At 34.0% G+C, this 14,148-nt stretch overlaps 1 protein-coding gene across 3 annotated transcripts; it reads left to right on the plus strand.

Annotated features, from left to right (window-relative positions):
* Positions 1–325: 325 nt before the first annotated feature.
* Positions 326–12,519, plus strand: LOC110099242. 3 transcript variants are annotated; one of them, XM_028696116.1, is made up of 16 exons: positions 326–647; positions 1,648–1,698; positions 1,856–1,967; positions 2,057–2,203; positions 2,688–2,792; positions 3,596–3,679; positions 3,761–3,876; positions 4,046–4,147; positions 4,258–4,371; positions 4,496–4,552; positions 4,710–4,776; positions 4,880–4,933; positions 5,116–5,190; positions 10,518–10,553; positions 12,127–12,252; positions 12,326–12,519. In XM_028696116.1, the coding sequence occupies exons 2-15, from the start codon at positions 1,676–1,678 to the stop codon at positions 12,229–12,231; spliced, it is 1,197 nt and encodes a 398-aa protein (XP_028551949.1). In that variant the 5' UTR covers positions 326–647; positions 1,648–1,675; the 3' UTR covers positions 12,232–12,252; positions 12,326–12,519. The 3 variants fall into 3 exon arrangements, with proteins under 3 accessions (XP_028551949.1, XP_028551948.1, XP_020682025.1); XM_028696115.1 differs by having other exon boundaries at positions 12,359–12,519; XM_020826366.2 differs by having other exon boundaries at positions 12,127–12,519.
* Positions 12,520–14,148: the final 1,629 nt, after the last annotated feature.

Raw genomic sequence — 14,148 nt, forward strand, 5'->3', positions numbered from 1 at the left:
CTAGCTTGCCCTATTTCTACAAACGAATGCAGACAGTCTTCTTCACAGCCGCCTCACTCGGGATTTATTCTTCTCATCTTCATTAAGCTACTTCGCTGGAGTCTGGCTCAGGCGACATGTAATCAAATTTTTTCTTAGTTGGAGTGATATTTTTGATTTTATGTCTGTGTTTGAGTGGTAAAAATGAAATATTTAAATTTAGGATGTTAAATATGTAATATGAGTATTATATAGAGGTATGCATGTAAATACTCCTAATATATATTCATTTATGATGAGTTCCTCTAAAATGTATGATAGCATTGACATACAAAGTCCCCCTAAAGACTCATTAAATCTTCAAGAGAAGGTCTTCCCATTCTATATGCTTCAATCCAATCTGCATGATTGCATCCACTCCCAAAAAAAAAGAGACTGTTTCAGGCTTCAAGCTGAGAGAGTCAATGGCGGTTCTCTTATTTTTACATGCAAATTTGGCAATACGCCACCTTGCCGGCCGTTTGGTCCACTTCTCCGATTCAGAAGGGGGAAAAAATTGAAATCTTTAGTCAAGAAAACCAGACGAGAGAAAACCTTTAGAAATAAAAAAAATAGTAATCGGTCTTCCAAGGCATTTGACGAAGTTCTCCGTTTACAGTATCAAATTGGTGAGAAAATTTTCTCCGTTTACAGAGTCGATGATGGTTGTTGACTTTCGTTTCTTTCTCTCACGATTGAATTCCATTTCATGAATCTTCTAATAGGTCACTTTGGATCTCGATGGTTACCAGATTTTTTTAGTTGTGTCATTTTTTTTAAAAAAAGGTTTGATTTTGAGTTGGGATTGAGACGGTTTCTGAAAGTTTCTCATCTTTAGTTGATGATTATTGTGTTCAATGTACGACCTTCAAAGTTTTTTTTTTTTCTGCTTTTTCTGCTTTTTATGCTTCTTTTATTTTTCTCATCGTACACCTATGAAGTTTTTAGTAAGAAAATGCAGAGGAGATTTCAATTCAAACAAAATGTTTTTTTTTTAATTAACGATCGCATATAACAGGTGCGCTAAACAGCCAATGCAGATGATTTATGTTTGTTCAGTGTTTTTCTTGTTGGGTTGTTTGTTTTGTTTTTGTAGCTTTAATGTCTTTCATATGAGGGTGCTTCTGGATAGAGTGATTTCATATTTGAGGTTCCTGATGAATGTGAGTAAATCGAAAAACAAATTGTGAAACTTGGAAAAGTGTTGCAACTTGCAGGCTTATGCTTTTTCTTCTTCTTTTTTAGCTAAGATGGACTAAAAAAAGGGGCTTTTTAGCTATACAAGGAGGATTTAGTTAATCGTTCAAATTGGGATTTATTAAAACTGTAGAGTTTGCAGTCCCCAAAATTCAGTTTGGCAAGATTTAAGCTAAAATAGGATAACAAACAACCACTTAGGGAAGTAGTAGCGGGGAACTCAGCCTAGGAGGTTCTGTTCGATTTAAAATGTTTCTTTTTATGATACTTGATTTTGTTTTTGTGATAAGGATCTTAATGAGCTTTTATTAGTAGAAAGAGAGGAATGTTTATTTATTGGGTAGGGAATTCTAAGGATGTAGATTGTTTTCTTTGCTGCTCTAATTGTTGCTTGATTGAGGCTAAACACTTTCTATGGTATGACTGATGCAGGTTTGCGATTGCGCTAAGAAACTTCAGTATGACAGGAAACAATCATCACAAGTTTGTAACTTTTTCTCTTATTGTACTCTTCCTTTGGTTCCAGATTTTATCCTTTTTAGCTATTTCAAAATACACTATGTTTTTGCAACGTTAATCGCCGGAATATCACACCAAGGATTGAAATTTGAATTTATTTATCCATTCATCATGACAGTAGTGGAATAGGTAGAAGAACAAGTGACCGTTTTAGACTAGTTGTTACTACTCTACTGGGTCTTTCCCTTGGATTCTTCCTTGGAATTTCAATTGAAAGCTTGTCCATCTCTAAGGTATGCTTTTGCTAATCCCTTCTATATCAGTATGTGATATGAATTTTGTTGTGGTGTGTAAATTCTGAAGCAAGGCTTGTACTTTGCAGTATAGTGTAGTGTCAAGTCTTTCGTCGTCAGTTAACATGGCACTCATTGATAGCAGTAGATTTTCGATGAATACTCCTTCGAAACCTAGATCCAGTTTGAATGCCCAGAGATCTGTTGAAAGAAATGGTTCAAATGACAGTTTAAAGGTAGATCCTCTTCACCTGTTGGTGACAAGGCCTTTTCTTGATGGTTTTTCTTCAAATATTTGAATGTTAGTACTTCAATATAGCTTTAGTTAATTTTGTTTTTTTCATGATTATCTATTGGTGTTAGCATATATCGTCACTTTTGTGTATTATTTGCTTAACTCTAACTTGTTTTTATATTTCCACCCAGGATTTGTATTGTAAACTGTTGGCAATACAATGACATTTATTTTTATCATTTTCCTTCCAATTTGTCTGCCTTTTTGTGATTTGAGTAAGATTTAAAGTCATATGTTGCAGCTCTCTTCTAATGATTTAAAATAGTTCCTAACTATATTAAATAACTATTTTTATCCCTCAAAGACTATTTTGATTCTTTTTTAAAGCCTTGAGAGATCAAATTGGCTTTTACTCTAGTCTAAGGCCATTTTGGTCCTTCATAAAGAGTTAAGGGACCATTTTGATCAATTTCTTTTTTTTCTAGATATATGTGGAGTCGAATCCTCCTGGTGCGGAGTCACTAGCTCCTGGAATTATTGTTTCGGAGTCAGATTTCTATCTCCGTAGGTTATGGGGAGACCCTGCCGAGGTATCTTCTTACTGGAAAAGCCTCTCTAGTTTTAAATACCATCATCATCTGTTCTTGTTTTCACATTTTAATTGTTTACCCATATTTGGTTTCTCTTAGTTGGACTTGATTGCTGAACTGAAGTAGTTTGGTTGTCTCTTGTAATTATTGCTACAATGTTTTTGCTTGAGGATCACTTAATCAAATAATCAAGCAACACAATGAAAGCAACCTGGTTTGAAGATGCTCTTTCTGTATTATATTCGTTAGAATTATATTCAAGAAAGCAATAGTTTTGGTACATCATATACTTGGAAATTTACAATTATGTCAAAATGTGAATAGTCTACAAGCTATTAAATGAAGCAAACAAGAGTAAATTGACTAATTCACTTCAAATTTTTTTATTTAAATAATTTACTTCAAATAATAACATATAAAAGAGAATAAATTTATAATCAAAAGTATTTCCAATGAAACATATGATAATCATCATAATCAGGATCATTGTCATAAACATCATCCCAACTATTTTGGGTGGGAATTATTAATATTCTAATTTCCTTCCTTTTGCATGAAAACATTTTATAATTCCCATTTGTTCAAATCAAACTCAAATACCCCTTAGAAATGCTATCATTCAACCATTTTTGTCATTATATACACCATAAAATCTCAATTTTGTTTTTAAGTTCAAAACATTTGCTCAAAATTGCACATTGCTCCTTAATAAATCATTTTATTTTTTCCAAGGAGAGTAAAACCTCATTGTTGTTATTTCAGTCAGAATGTTAAGAAATCTACCATATAATGATCTTTTCCAGGACCTCCCAACACGGCCAAAATACTTGGTAGCATTTGCAGTCGGTTTTGATCACTCTAAAAACATCGATGCAGCGCTGAAAAAGGTTTGTTGGCCATTGCATTATTCTTTTTCTTTCTTATCATTTAATATTTCAAATTATTATTTCACTCTACATTTTGTGTAGTTCTCCAAGGATTTTACAATCATGCTCTTCCACTATGATGGTCGAGCTAGCGAGTGGGAGCAATTTGAGTGGTCTCAGCGTGCAGTTCATGTCAGTGTGAGGAAGCAAGCAAAATGGTAATCAAGTAGATAGTTTTTCACCTTTTATGGGCATTCCTAGGCAGTTCTTATTTCTTTTTGAATCCTCGGGCTATGTCAGTTTTCTGTCTCCAAAATAAATATTCAATTTTTTCTTGTATATCAGTGTTGTGATTTGTAACTTTTTCCTGTGTCTTTTTATACTTAGGTGGTATGCAAAACGCTTTCTGCATCCAGATGTTGTAGCAGCTTATGACTATATATTTGTATGGGATGAGGATCTTGGACTCAAAAACTTTGATGCAGAGAAGTATACATAAACTATATTTTATCATTAAAATATTTGCAGCAGCATTACTGCATTAGTCACTTTGTTCGTCTGGCTGATTATCTAATTTTTCTTATTCTTTCATATGCTAGATATCTTCATCTGGTGAAAAAATATAACTTGGAGATATCACAACCAGCTCTGGAGCCCAATGGAAGGTTATCATGGCAGATGACCAAAAAGAGAGGTCACAGTGAAGTTCATAAGTAGGTTTACTTCAATTTTTCTTCCATTGTTTTGTCTTCTTATTGACATGAAGGTTGCAGTTCTGTCGGTGGGATTTTGGTGGACTTTCTTGATACTCAGAGTATTTAATGTAAATTTTCGCAGGGACACCTCGGAGAATCCCGGTTGGTGCGTTGATCCACATTTGCCACCATGTGCAGCGTACAAACCTCCATTCTTGGTCTTTTTTATCCATATTAGCACATAACTCAAAATTCATTTCTCAGAATTTTGTTCACTGGAGTCTAGAAAACCTCTAATTTTACCTTGTATGGATTTTTGCTGTAATTCATACTATTCACCTCATGCATTCTTGTAGCTTTGTGGAAATGATGGCCCCTGTCTTTTCAAGAACTGCTTGGCGTTGCGTGTGGCATATGCTTCAGGTACATTTACTTGGAGTTAAGGAGATGATCATAGTTTAATATTTGTATTCCATCGTGTGAAGTAATGATTCCAATGACGAATTTCTGTATTTTGATACTTCAGAATGATTTGGTTCATGGATGGGGCTTGGACTTTGCACTAAGCAGATGTGTAGAGGTCAGAAGTCATCATTTTTCCTTCAACTTTCTCTTCCACAGCTTTTCAGCTTTGAGTATTTTTTTTTTTTAATGAACTTTTATAATTTTGATATCAGTGACATAGATATGGATAAATTGTTGTAGTTGCCATTATGTACTATTTTTCCTAAAGATGATACTTTTCGTTTGCATCTTCTGCAGCCAGCTTATATGAAAATTGGTGTGGTTGACTCCCAATGGATTGTTCATCAAGCCATCCCATCACTTGGAAATCAAGTTAGTTTTGACAACATACCAACTACCTTTTATTTTTATTTTTTGAAATGACAACATAACGACTACTTGGGGACTTCATTCTTACTATCTAATATGTTATCATGTTTCTTTCAATTTTTATGTAAAATTTATCATCCTAAGTAGGTGTAAGACTACATGCACCAACCCCTTATGAAAACTACCTCATAGTTGGTAAGAATCTAATGTATTCGTTAGGCTTCTTTTTCCACTTTTGAAGTAAAATATTTGAAATAGCTTAGAGAAACCAACTATTACTTTGACATGTTATAGTATAGTAGTCATACAAACAGTTGTTGCAGTTTTAATATTAGCTTCCAACTTCTTCAAAAGAGAGAATTCTGATATTAACCATGAACATTAAATTGAGACGTGACTTTAGATTGGTTTAACTGATGTGCTATCTCCAGGAGTCCAAATTGACATATTCGAGGTGGTGGTTAGTTTGACAAGTTTTCATTTAGGTTAAAACCCCTTCAAGTTAATTAAAAAGGATAAAAAATAGTCCCTTCTTGCTCACCATACAACTCAAATTAGGTCGTGGGCATATATGCACATGCACTTGATGCATAATTACACATAGTATAGTAGGATGGATTAATAAGTAAGTAAATACCCTCCAATTATCAAGTCAAATACTTCAAGCCTTATTCTGATGATGTGTTTGATTTTTGTACATCATAACTGAAGAGATTTACCAATATTATTAACTTGCATTCACATAGCAAATAATTTGAGCTCGTACCCCAATGATGGGTTTTGTTATCTAAATATCATAATTGAAGGGTTTCATTGCCAAAAAGAAACTCTTCAACATAAAAAAAGCCTTCTCCTCTATATAGGTACGGTTATTATCAATTATAACAAGAGGGGTTCATCATAGGGGTGTAAACGAGTCGACTCGAGTTCGAGCCAGAGGGTGCTCGAGCTCAACTCGCGAGTCAAATATCGAGTTTGAACTCGAGCTAGAGCTCGAGTCGAGCTCAAAAATCGAGCTCGAGCTCGATTCGTGACATCGGAAAGAGCTCGCCGAGCCACTCAATTTCATTTTCACTCTCGCCAATCGTTGTTTTCCTGCCCAATTTCATTGCATTATTTGGTGGATAAAGAAAAAGTTCTGCATTTTTTGAAAGAAAGAGTTGGTTTTCTAGATCAACGGGACTTATTTTATTTGATTTTTTTTAAAAAACCAACATGCAGCACTGTAGCTGCAGCTTTAACATTTATTATATCTATTTTTGTGAAAATTTGCACTATAGCTGTTGCAGCTTTAACATTTATTATACATATTTTTTGAAAATTTGCATTGCAGCTACTACATCCTTCACAATTTCTTTAAAAAAAAACTAGCTACAAATTTTTTTAGATTTAAATTTAATAAAAAAACTAATTACTTTATTTTAAAAAATCCTAAAAATAATTCGAGCTGGCTCGCGAGCTCATGAGCCGATTTGCATCTAGTTCGAGCTTGACTCATGAGCTCGATAAGCTCGACTCGCGAGCCCATGAACGATTCGAGCTCGTGCCGAGTTGGCTCGGTTCACTTGCACCCCTAATTCATCATCATAAAAATTCCCTCTTAATTCCAACATCAAACATATTTTGGGCTACATTCCTGATGATTGGCATAATTATTGCAATGCATAACCAAATAGAACTCTATCTATATTTAGCCCCCTTACAAGTTAAAAAAGCTTAAGAAATAATTAGTCCCTTTGTGCTCAAAGCAACTATCCAACTATTCTCCACATGAGTTTGCTAAGGATGACAAATCTATATTTGACCAAGCTCATAAAGAACTAATGTCATATCTTGTATATATATATGGCAACACTAAAAAAATCTTAGGCTAGTAAGGATGTGGAATGTTGCCTCTGATAGAATGATTAGTTTGATTGTGATGACATCATTAAAATATTATAATGATGTAAATATAAATGTTAATTAATGGCCAAGCTTATAACTTGTGAGTCATAAGGTACATGTTAGCCAACGTTGGCCTTAATATTGGTTCATTAGATAAGCTTTCAACCCCAAATATGCAAATTTTCATTGAATGATGTCACTCATGATTGTTTGTAAGAATCCTTTAGTTAAATTTGGTTGCTGACTCTATTGATTAAATAGGCTAAGGTCCTCGATAAGCTGGGATGATGCAGGCTACCTTTTCTCTTTGTTAAATTTGGTTGCTGACTCTATTGATTAAATAGGCTAAGGTCCTCGATAAGCTGGGATGATGAAACCTTGTTCAAATTTTTCATCAAGCTACCTTTTCTCTTTGTGCCAATAACAAATCATTTTTCTATCCCCAATCCAAGTTTTCATTAACGCAAAACATCATAGTGCCTACATACTAGCTTTAATTAAATGTTCTCGCTCGTGATTAAGATGAGTCATTAATCATGGGGGCTTTGACTTATAAGAAATCTCATACCAGATTATAAGGTTCTTATGAGAGGGTGGAATATATGATCCTCACAAGAGGGTGAAATGTATGAATTATATATGGGCAATATCTTATACGATATCCATTACATCTTAAGAAAAGGAAAGCTGGATGCCAAGCTATCATAATTTTATCAAAGGTGGTTGGTGAGATTTAGAGCCCACATCTATCAAGAAAATAATGTTAGGTAAAATTATTTATTATCATAGAGAGTTGAAAGACAAACACCAATAAAAATGAAGAGATAATTCTAAAATTTCCACTTATTATATAATAATCCTCATGAGATGAGTTGTCGTGTAGATTTTCTCTTTTAGTGATGAATGATGTTCGGTTATTGACCCAATCCTAACTTCTTTTACGAATGGTGATATTCCTCCTTTTTTGGGGGGAAATGTTTTTAAATTTTAAAACCGTTATATGATCTTCCCTCTCTTTATTATATAACTAACTTTGTAACCGCCTTGTAGCTAAATATTCCCTATGCACCCAATTGGACTTTTGGGCTTGATCATGAGTTAGACATTTTGACATGAATTTGAGTTTAAATTGTGACTTTGCCACCTTTGAGTATGATTTATTGACTTAACTTGTACTCTAACTTTGGCTTTCTTTTGGGCTTAATTGTTTAGTAAGTTGTCTTAGGAGCTTCTTGGATCATAAAAACCTATATGTTCTCCACTAACCAGGTCTTCAAGCTTTTGAGCCTCTTGGTCCACTAATTGGATAGCAAAGTCTTTATTAGCCAAGGTCTATCACAAAGTTGGTCTCCTTGGCATATTTTACAATTCCAGTTTATAGGAACCCTTTGATGAGGGAACACACTATTTTTAATATTTTCCCTGGTCAACAAACCATCAAAGTGCGTGACTTCTTATCATTTATATTGTGGTCCATTGGTGGATCTTTGATGATGGAACCATTTGACCATGAGTTGGCTCGCCACCATGTCCTTACATCTCTTATGAGCACATAGTGAAATTAATCCAAATGCAAATGCAACTTGTTAAACTTTAATCCATGAAGCCATCCACAACTTACAATTAATGTTGACCCTCAACATTCTTAATTGAGAGTTTTCTTTAAAATCAAAAGAGGTAAATAACTATAAGGCCTTGGGACCAATGGAAGCCTTTAACCTGGATTAGGAGGCCCGAACACATTGGAAGCCTCGAAACTAGAATACAGAAGTCTTCAATGAATAAAATATTTGGGTAATGTTTATCCACTATCCAAGCTATCTTATAGAATGTTAAGTCCTCAATGAGATTTAGGTAGTGTTGATCTACTATCCATTATGTCTTTTAAATATACTCTTTTTTAGTCCATAAATGATAGGGAGCCTTTTTGATAGGAAACACTTGTAGATCTCAAGTATTTTCTATCAATCTTTGGAAAACAATGAGAATCATTCACAAAAGTCCGCACAAAACCACGAAAACAGTAGATAATTTGTATTATTTGATGAAAGGAACACGGAAAATAGCAAGATATACTTGATCCTCAATTCGAGAGGAGGATCGATCTCTCCCAAATCTCTAGACGCCGCTAGAGCCCAAAGAAAACCTAAATCTAAGAGATCTCAAATTTTAGCCAAATTCAAGATGCCCTAACCTTAGGAAAACAAACTATTTAATGCATACAAATCAAAAGGAATTCCCTAAATAATCCATACATTCAAATTTCCCTCTTAATTCCCAAAAAATTCTTTCCTATTTGGCTCCCGCACGATGTGCGGCTCGCACAGCATCCCAGCGGGCGGAAACAATTGCCCTGTTCGCGTCTGGGCTGGTCCCGCATGGACCGGCTGGACCGGTCCACTGGACCAGTCTAACACTTTTTTAAAGCATGCACTATAAGAAACAAAAAGCCTTTTTAGAGCGCACACTATGTCTATACATAGTTCTTAATATTTTCAGCTCTTTTATATTTATTAATTTTCAATGGAGATAGCTAGATTAGATCACACTAGCTCACAAGTAATAGTTATATAATTGTAATTTCTGACTTTATTGCTCGATAATAGATAGAACTTGGAAGATTTGTCAAACTCTCATGATATTTAGTTGTTTAAATATCTTTTAAAATGAAACTTGTTTCATTAGTTGTTAGATCAGTCCTTACTAGACCGGTCCAGCCGGCCCCTTAGAAGTGGCCGGTCCAGGTTTATTCAAGGAGGGAGGCTGCGGCAACAGGTAAAGAGAGAAGGGTGGGGTCCACTTGAAATTCAAAATTCAAAATTGGAGACAAGGGGGGAGTGGCATGGGCAAATTAGTCTTTTGCTTTTGTTTTCTAATTTCATGTCTTAAGTATGGCGAAAATTAGGGTTAGGAATACGATGATAATTGTGTTCTTGTTAAGTTTTCTTGGTGTCTTTGGACTCTAGATTTCATCTAGAGATTTGGGAGAGAATGATCCTCCTCTCGAATTGAGGATCACTTGTATCTTTGCTTGGTGTTTTCTTTGATTTGAGTTCTATAAAATTCTCTATCGTTTGGATTGTCTTTCCTCAGTTTGCAAATTTCTCGTTGTTTTCACCGATTATTGCTATGGTTGCTTGCGAACTCAACTATTTCCTATCATTAGTCATGCTATTTTTGATGCTATAAACTTTGTAAGCCTAAACAATGTTAATCCAAAATTTTGAATTAAGAATTCTAGGACATTTAAAGGCCTCTCTGATTATTGTGAAAGTACTTGTTTAATTAATTTCCTAACACATGTCCAATTTGGAACTATTTCTCTAATAATGCTTATACTTGACTACTTGGCTACCTGCCAAATAACTTGTCTATTATCTTTACGCCTAATTTTATTTGTGGTTCATCAAATGTTCATTGTTTAAAAATCTTAAATATTGCAGGGAGAATCATACGGTGGAAAAACACCATGGGTAGCGGTACTTTCTATATCTTTTCTCTAGAAATTACATCTTATAATTGTCGAGTATGCTCATTTTCTAGAGTGATTTTAACAAGACTAACCCAAGCTTGAAAACCTTCATTATATATATTGATTTTAATGAATTGCGTAAGAAAAAAAAAATCTCACCTATAGCTTAAAAAGGAGTGACAAAATCTTTCAATAAATCAAGGACCAGATCGTGGTTAGCCATTAGAGATGTAAAACACGAAGCTTTCTTCTTAATAAAAGTAGGACTTCATTCTGTACTTAGAATCCTAAAGACCCTTGCACTTGGCTGTGCAAAGAACACATCCGTTCGTATTATTTGTAATAAACCTTTCAGCTGAGAGGAAAGCTTTCTTTTACGGTGCTAATCAAGCACATCCATGTATATTTTGTACAAGAATTTAGGACTTTTAATATTGGTTTTGAAAGGTCTGGGAGTATGTTGGTTTTAGGAAGAATGCTGCTTTTTCTTTTTTCTCTCATTTTTTTTTTCTTTTTTACTCTCATTAAGGCTTCGTTTGAACAGCTTTTTTACTGCTTCTTAAAACAACTTTTTAGTAAAAAAATTTAATTTTTATACTAAAAAGCTGCTTTAAGAAGCAATAAGAAAGTCTTCTCAAACAAAGCCTAATTTGTATGACAATGTTGCTTTTTAGTAGTATTTATATTCCTATTCTCTCCCATGAATGTTGGATATGGTTCAACATTGTCAATATCAAGTACTTGATATTGCAAGTTTTCTAATTTTATTTTTTCACCAATCATATCTTAATTGGTGTTTTTATATCATCATGGTTTTTGCTACCAACAAAAGCTAACTATCTAGAGTTCATGTTTCATTGAAATTTTATCATACCAAAGATTAAGTAGATAAGAATTTAGATTTTTTCCCATCCGAAGGTCCTTTAGGTAGGAATTTATTATGATATAGTCACCAACAACTTGCAAGATCATTGCCAATTGAATTAGTTGGCTGGCATAGAACAAATTGAGATGTGCACATATGAATGACAAAAAAGAGCAATCACCATCATCCAAAGGAAATTTGAATTTGATGTTTTGTTTGGAACGATTTTCTTACTGCTTCATTAAGCAACTTTCTAGTACAAAAACTTTAATTTTTATACTTAAAATCTGCTTTAAGAAGTAGCAAGAAAGTCATCCCAAATGAAGCCTGAATGTGGAGTTCATGACAAAAATGTACATGCTGATTTAATTGTTTTGAGTTTTCCAACTGACTTAGGCTTCGTTTGGGACAGCTTTTTTGTTGCTCCTTAAAACAGCTTTTTAGTACAACAATTTTAAATTTTGTACTAAAAAGCTGCTTTAAGAAGCAGTAAGAAAATCGTCCCAAACGAAGCTTTAAACATAAAATGTAACACTTCAACGGTCAAAATATCAAAGAAAAAGTTCATAAATCTAGCTCATTGTGCTTCTGATTTGGTGGATGTTGATAATAATTAGAAGCAAATGTAATAATAATCATCATCATCAGCTTTATCTATACTATTCGCGGTGTGCTTACAATGACAAACACATCTGAGTCTTATTTACATGATCAGGTGAGAGAGAGGTGCAAGTTAGAGTGGTCATGGTTCCAAGCTCGCCTTGCAAAAGCAGAAAGGAGCTACTTTAGAGGCACGCAGAATGGACAAAAACCAACATGAATTCAACCAAATTTCTTTCTCGTAAGTAGCATACTTTGTATACAGATTGCAAAATTTTGGAACAAGTTAATGCTTAGTAGTTTTGTTCTTTCAGTGACTGCTGATTTATATTTCCTCCACTGCTCAGACCTGCTAGCAGGTAGCAAGCAGTTGGGGAGGACCGAAACTTGCCATTTGATGCATCATAACATTATTAGTGTAAAAAGAAAAATGTGCTGCAATGTTTTGGTAGAGTTTGAAACTTTCAACATAGTTCATGTATAAAATTCATTGAAATTCTGTGGATTACTAGGACTTTTTAGGGGTTGTTTGGCAACGGGATTTATGCAGCAGGATTTACGCTAAATCCTACCAAACAAGATTTATGAAGCTGTTGGATGTTACGGCAGAATAAATCCTTCGTCTTATCATCTTTGTAGTAAATCTCGGATTTACTAAATCTTGCAGTTCGACAGATTTAAGATTCTAGGCGCGGGAGAGGCAGGAGAGCGAACAGTGGAATCTGGCTTCTAGTGACAAGGTACAAATAACCATCTTAAATCTAATTACATTGTCAAACAGCTCCAGAGGATTTAACCCTTACGTTACGAAACAATTTTCATGATTTAACTTTAGCAGGATTTACTAAATGTAGATTTACAGCATTTTGTAAATCCTATTCAAGTTAAATCCCACTTGTTGCCAAACAACCCCTTAGTGTTTTCAAAGTCTTTTTCTGTTGGAAGAGAGCCCAACAGATTTTCGTGTTATCTGCTAACATAAATACATCATCAGATATTCTTATTTTAAGCTTCAACTACTTCCATTGGAAATCATAGTAAGCTGAAAAGAAAAACTTAAATTTCATTGGCTTCTCATACTCCCTTGCAGGTTTCAAGGATTTATATTTTTATCAATTCTAAAAGCTTGAATTATCTGTTGTAATTATCTGGAATTAAAAAAAGTGTTCCAATTGCAGGGCAACTCGAACCGACTATATTCAACAATTAACGAATTCAATAATTATCATAATTTTAAATAACAATCTATAACTTCAAGCAACCAAATGAGCCCTAAGAGAGATTAATTATTATGTGCGGATGTCAAACACAGTCTGGAGACCATCCAGAATGCGTCACGTCATTTCTTGCTCGACTGCTCAGTACCGCGGCTCGGTACTCCTGACATGTCGTATTTTGGTTAGTCTCCGGACGGTGTTTCGTGTACGGTCTCCGCACAGAATAATTTTTTCCTAAGAGGAGAATGATTGTTCTGTTCTCTTTTTTTTTTCAATGATGTTTTATTTGGAGTTCAAGAGAATGAAGGGAATTACCAAGCAATTTGACTTTTAACATGGATTAGTAGAGTTGATTGCTTAATGGATGAAGCAAAAATAAGTACAGCATGAGATTTAAGTGGTTCAAATAACTTATGTTCATCATGCAGATAGGGAGAGAGATATCTCATTAAGATTTTGTTTGGGATAGTTTTCTTCATTATTTTATAGCACAAAAATTTTTAGAATTAGATATTTTTTACTAGAAAGTTGCTTTAAAAAGAAGTAAATCAGTCTTGTCAAATGAAGCCCGTTTGGGACGGCTTTCTTACTGCTTCCTGAAGTAGTTTTTTAATATAAAAATTAAAACTTTTGTAATAGAAAGTTGCTTTAAGTAGTAAGAAAGTCATTCCAAACAAAGTTTAAATCTTCAAAAAGGTTACAAGACTCGTTGAATACAAAGATATCTATTGCAGGAAGGAACAAAATTAAAAAAAAAAAATTGCTGCAAAATATCCTGATTGAATTCGTATCAATACTAATCTTATTGTTAGATTTTGGCTTCGTTTGGGATGCCTTTCCTATTGCTTATTAAAATAATTTTCTAGTACTAAGTTATTTTAAAAAGCAATAAGAAAGCCGTCTCAAACCAAGTCTTTATT

Source organism: Dendrobium catenatum, unplaced genomic scaffold (genome assembly GCF_001605985.2).
Source record: "Dendrobium catenatum unplaced genomic scaffold, ASM160598v2 fragScaff_scaffold_716, whole genome shotgun sequence".
Lineage (NCBI taxonomy): Eukaryota > Viridiplantae > Streptophyta > Magnoliopsida > Asparagales > Orchidaceae > Dendrobium > Dendrobium catenatum.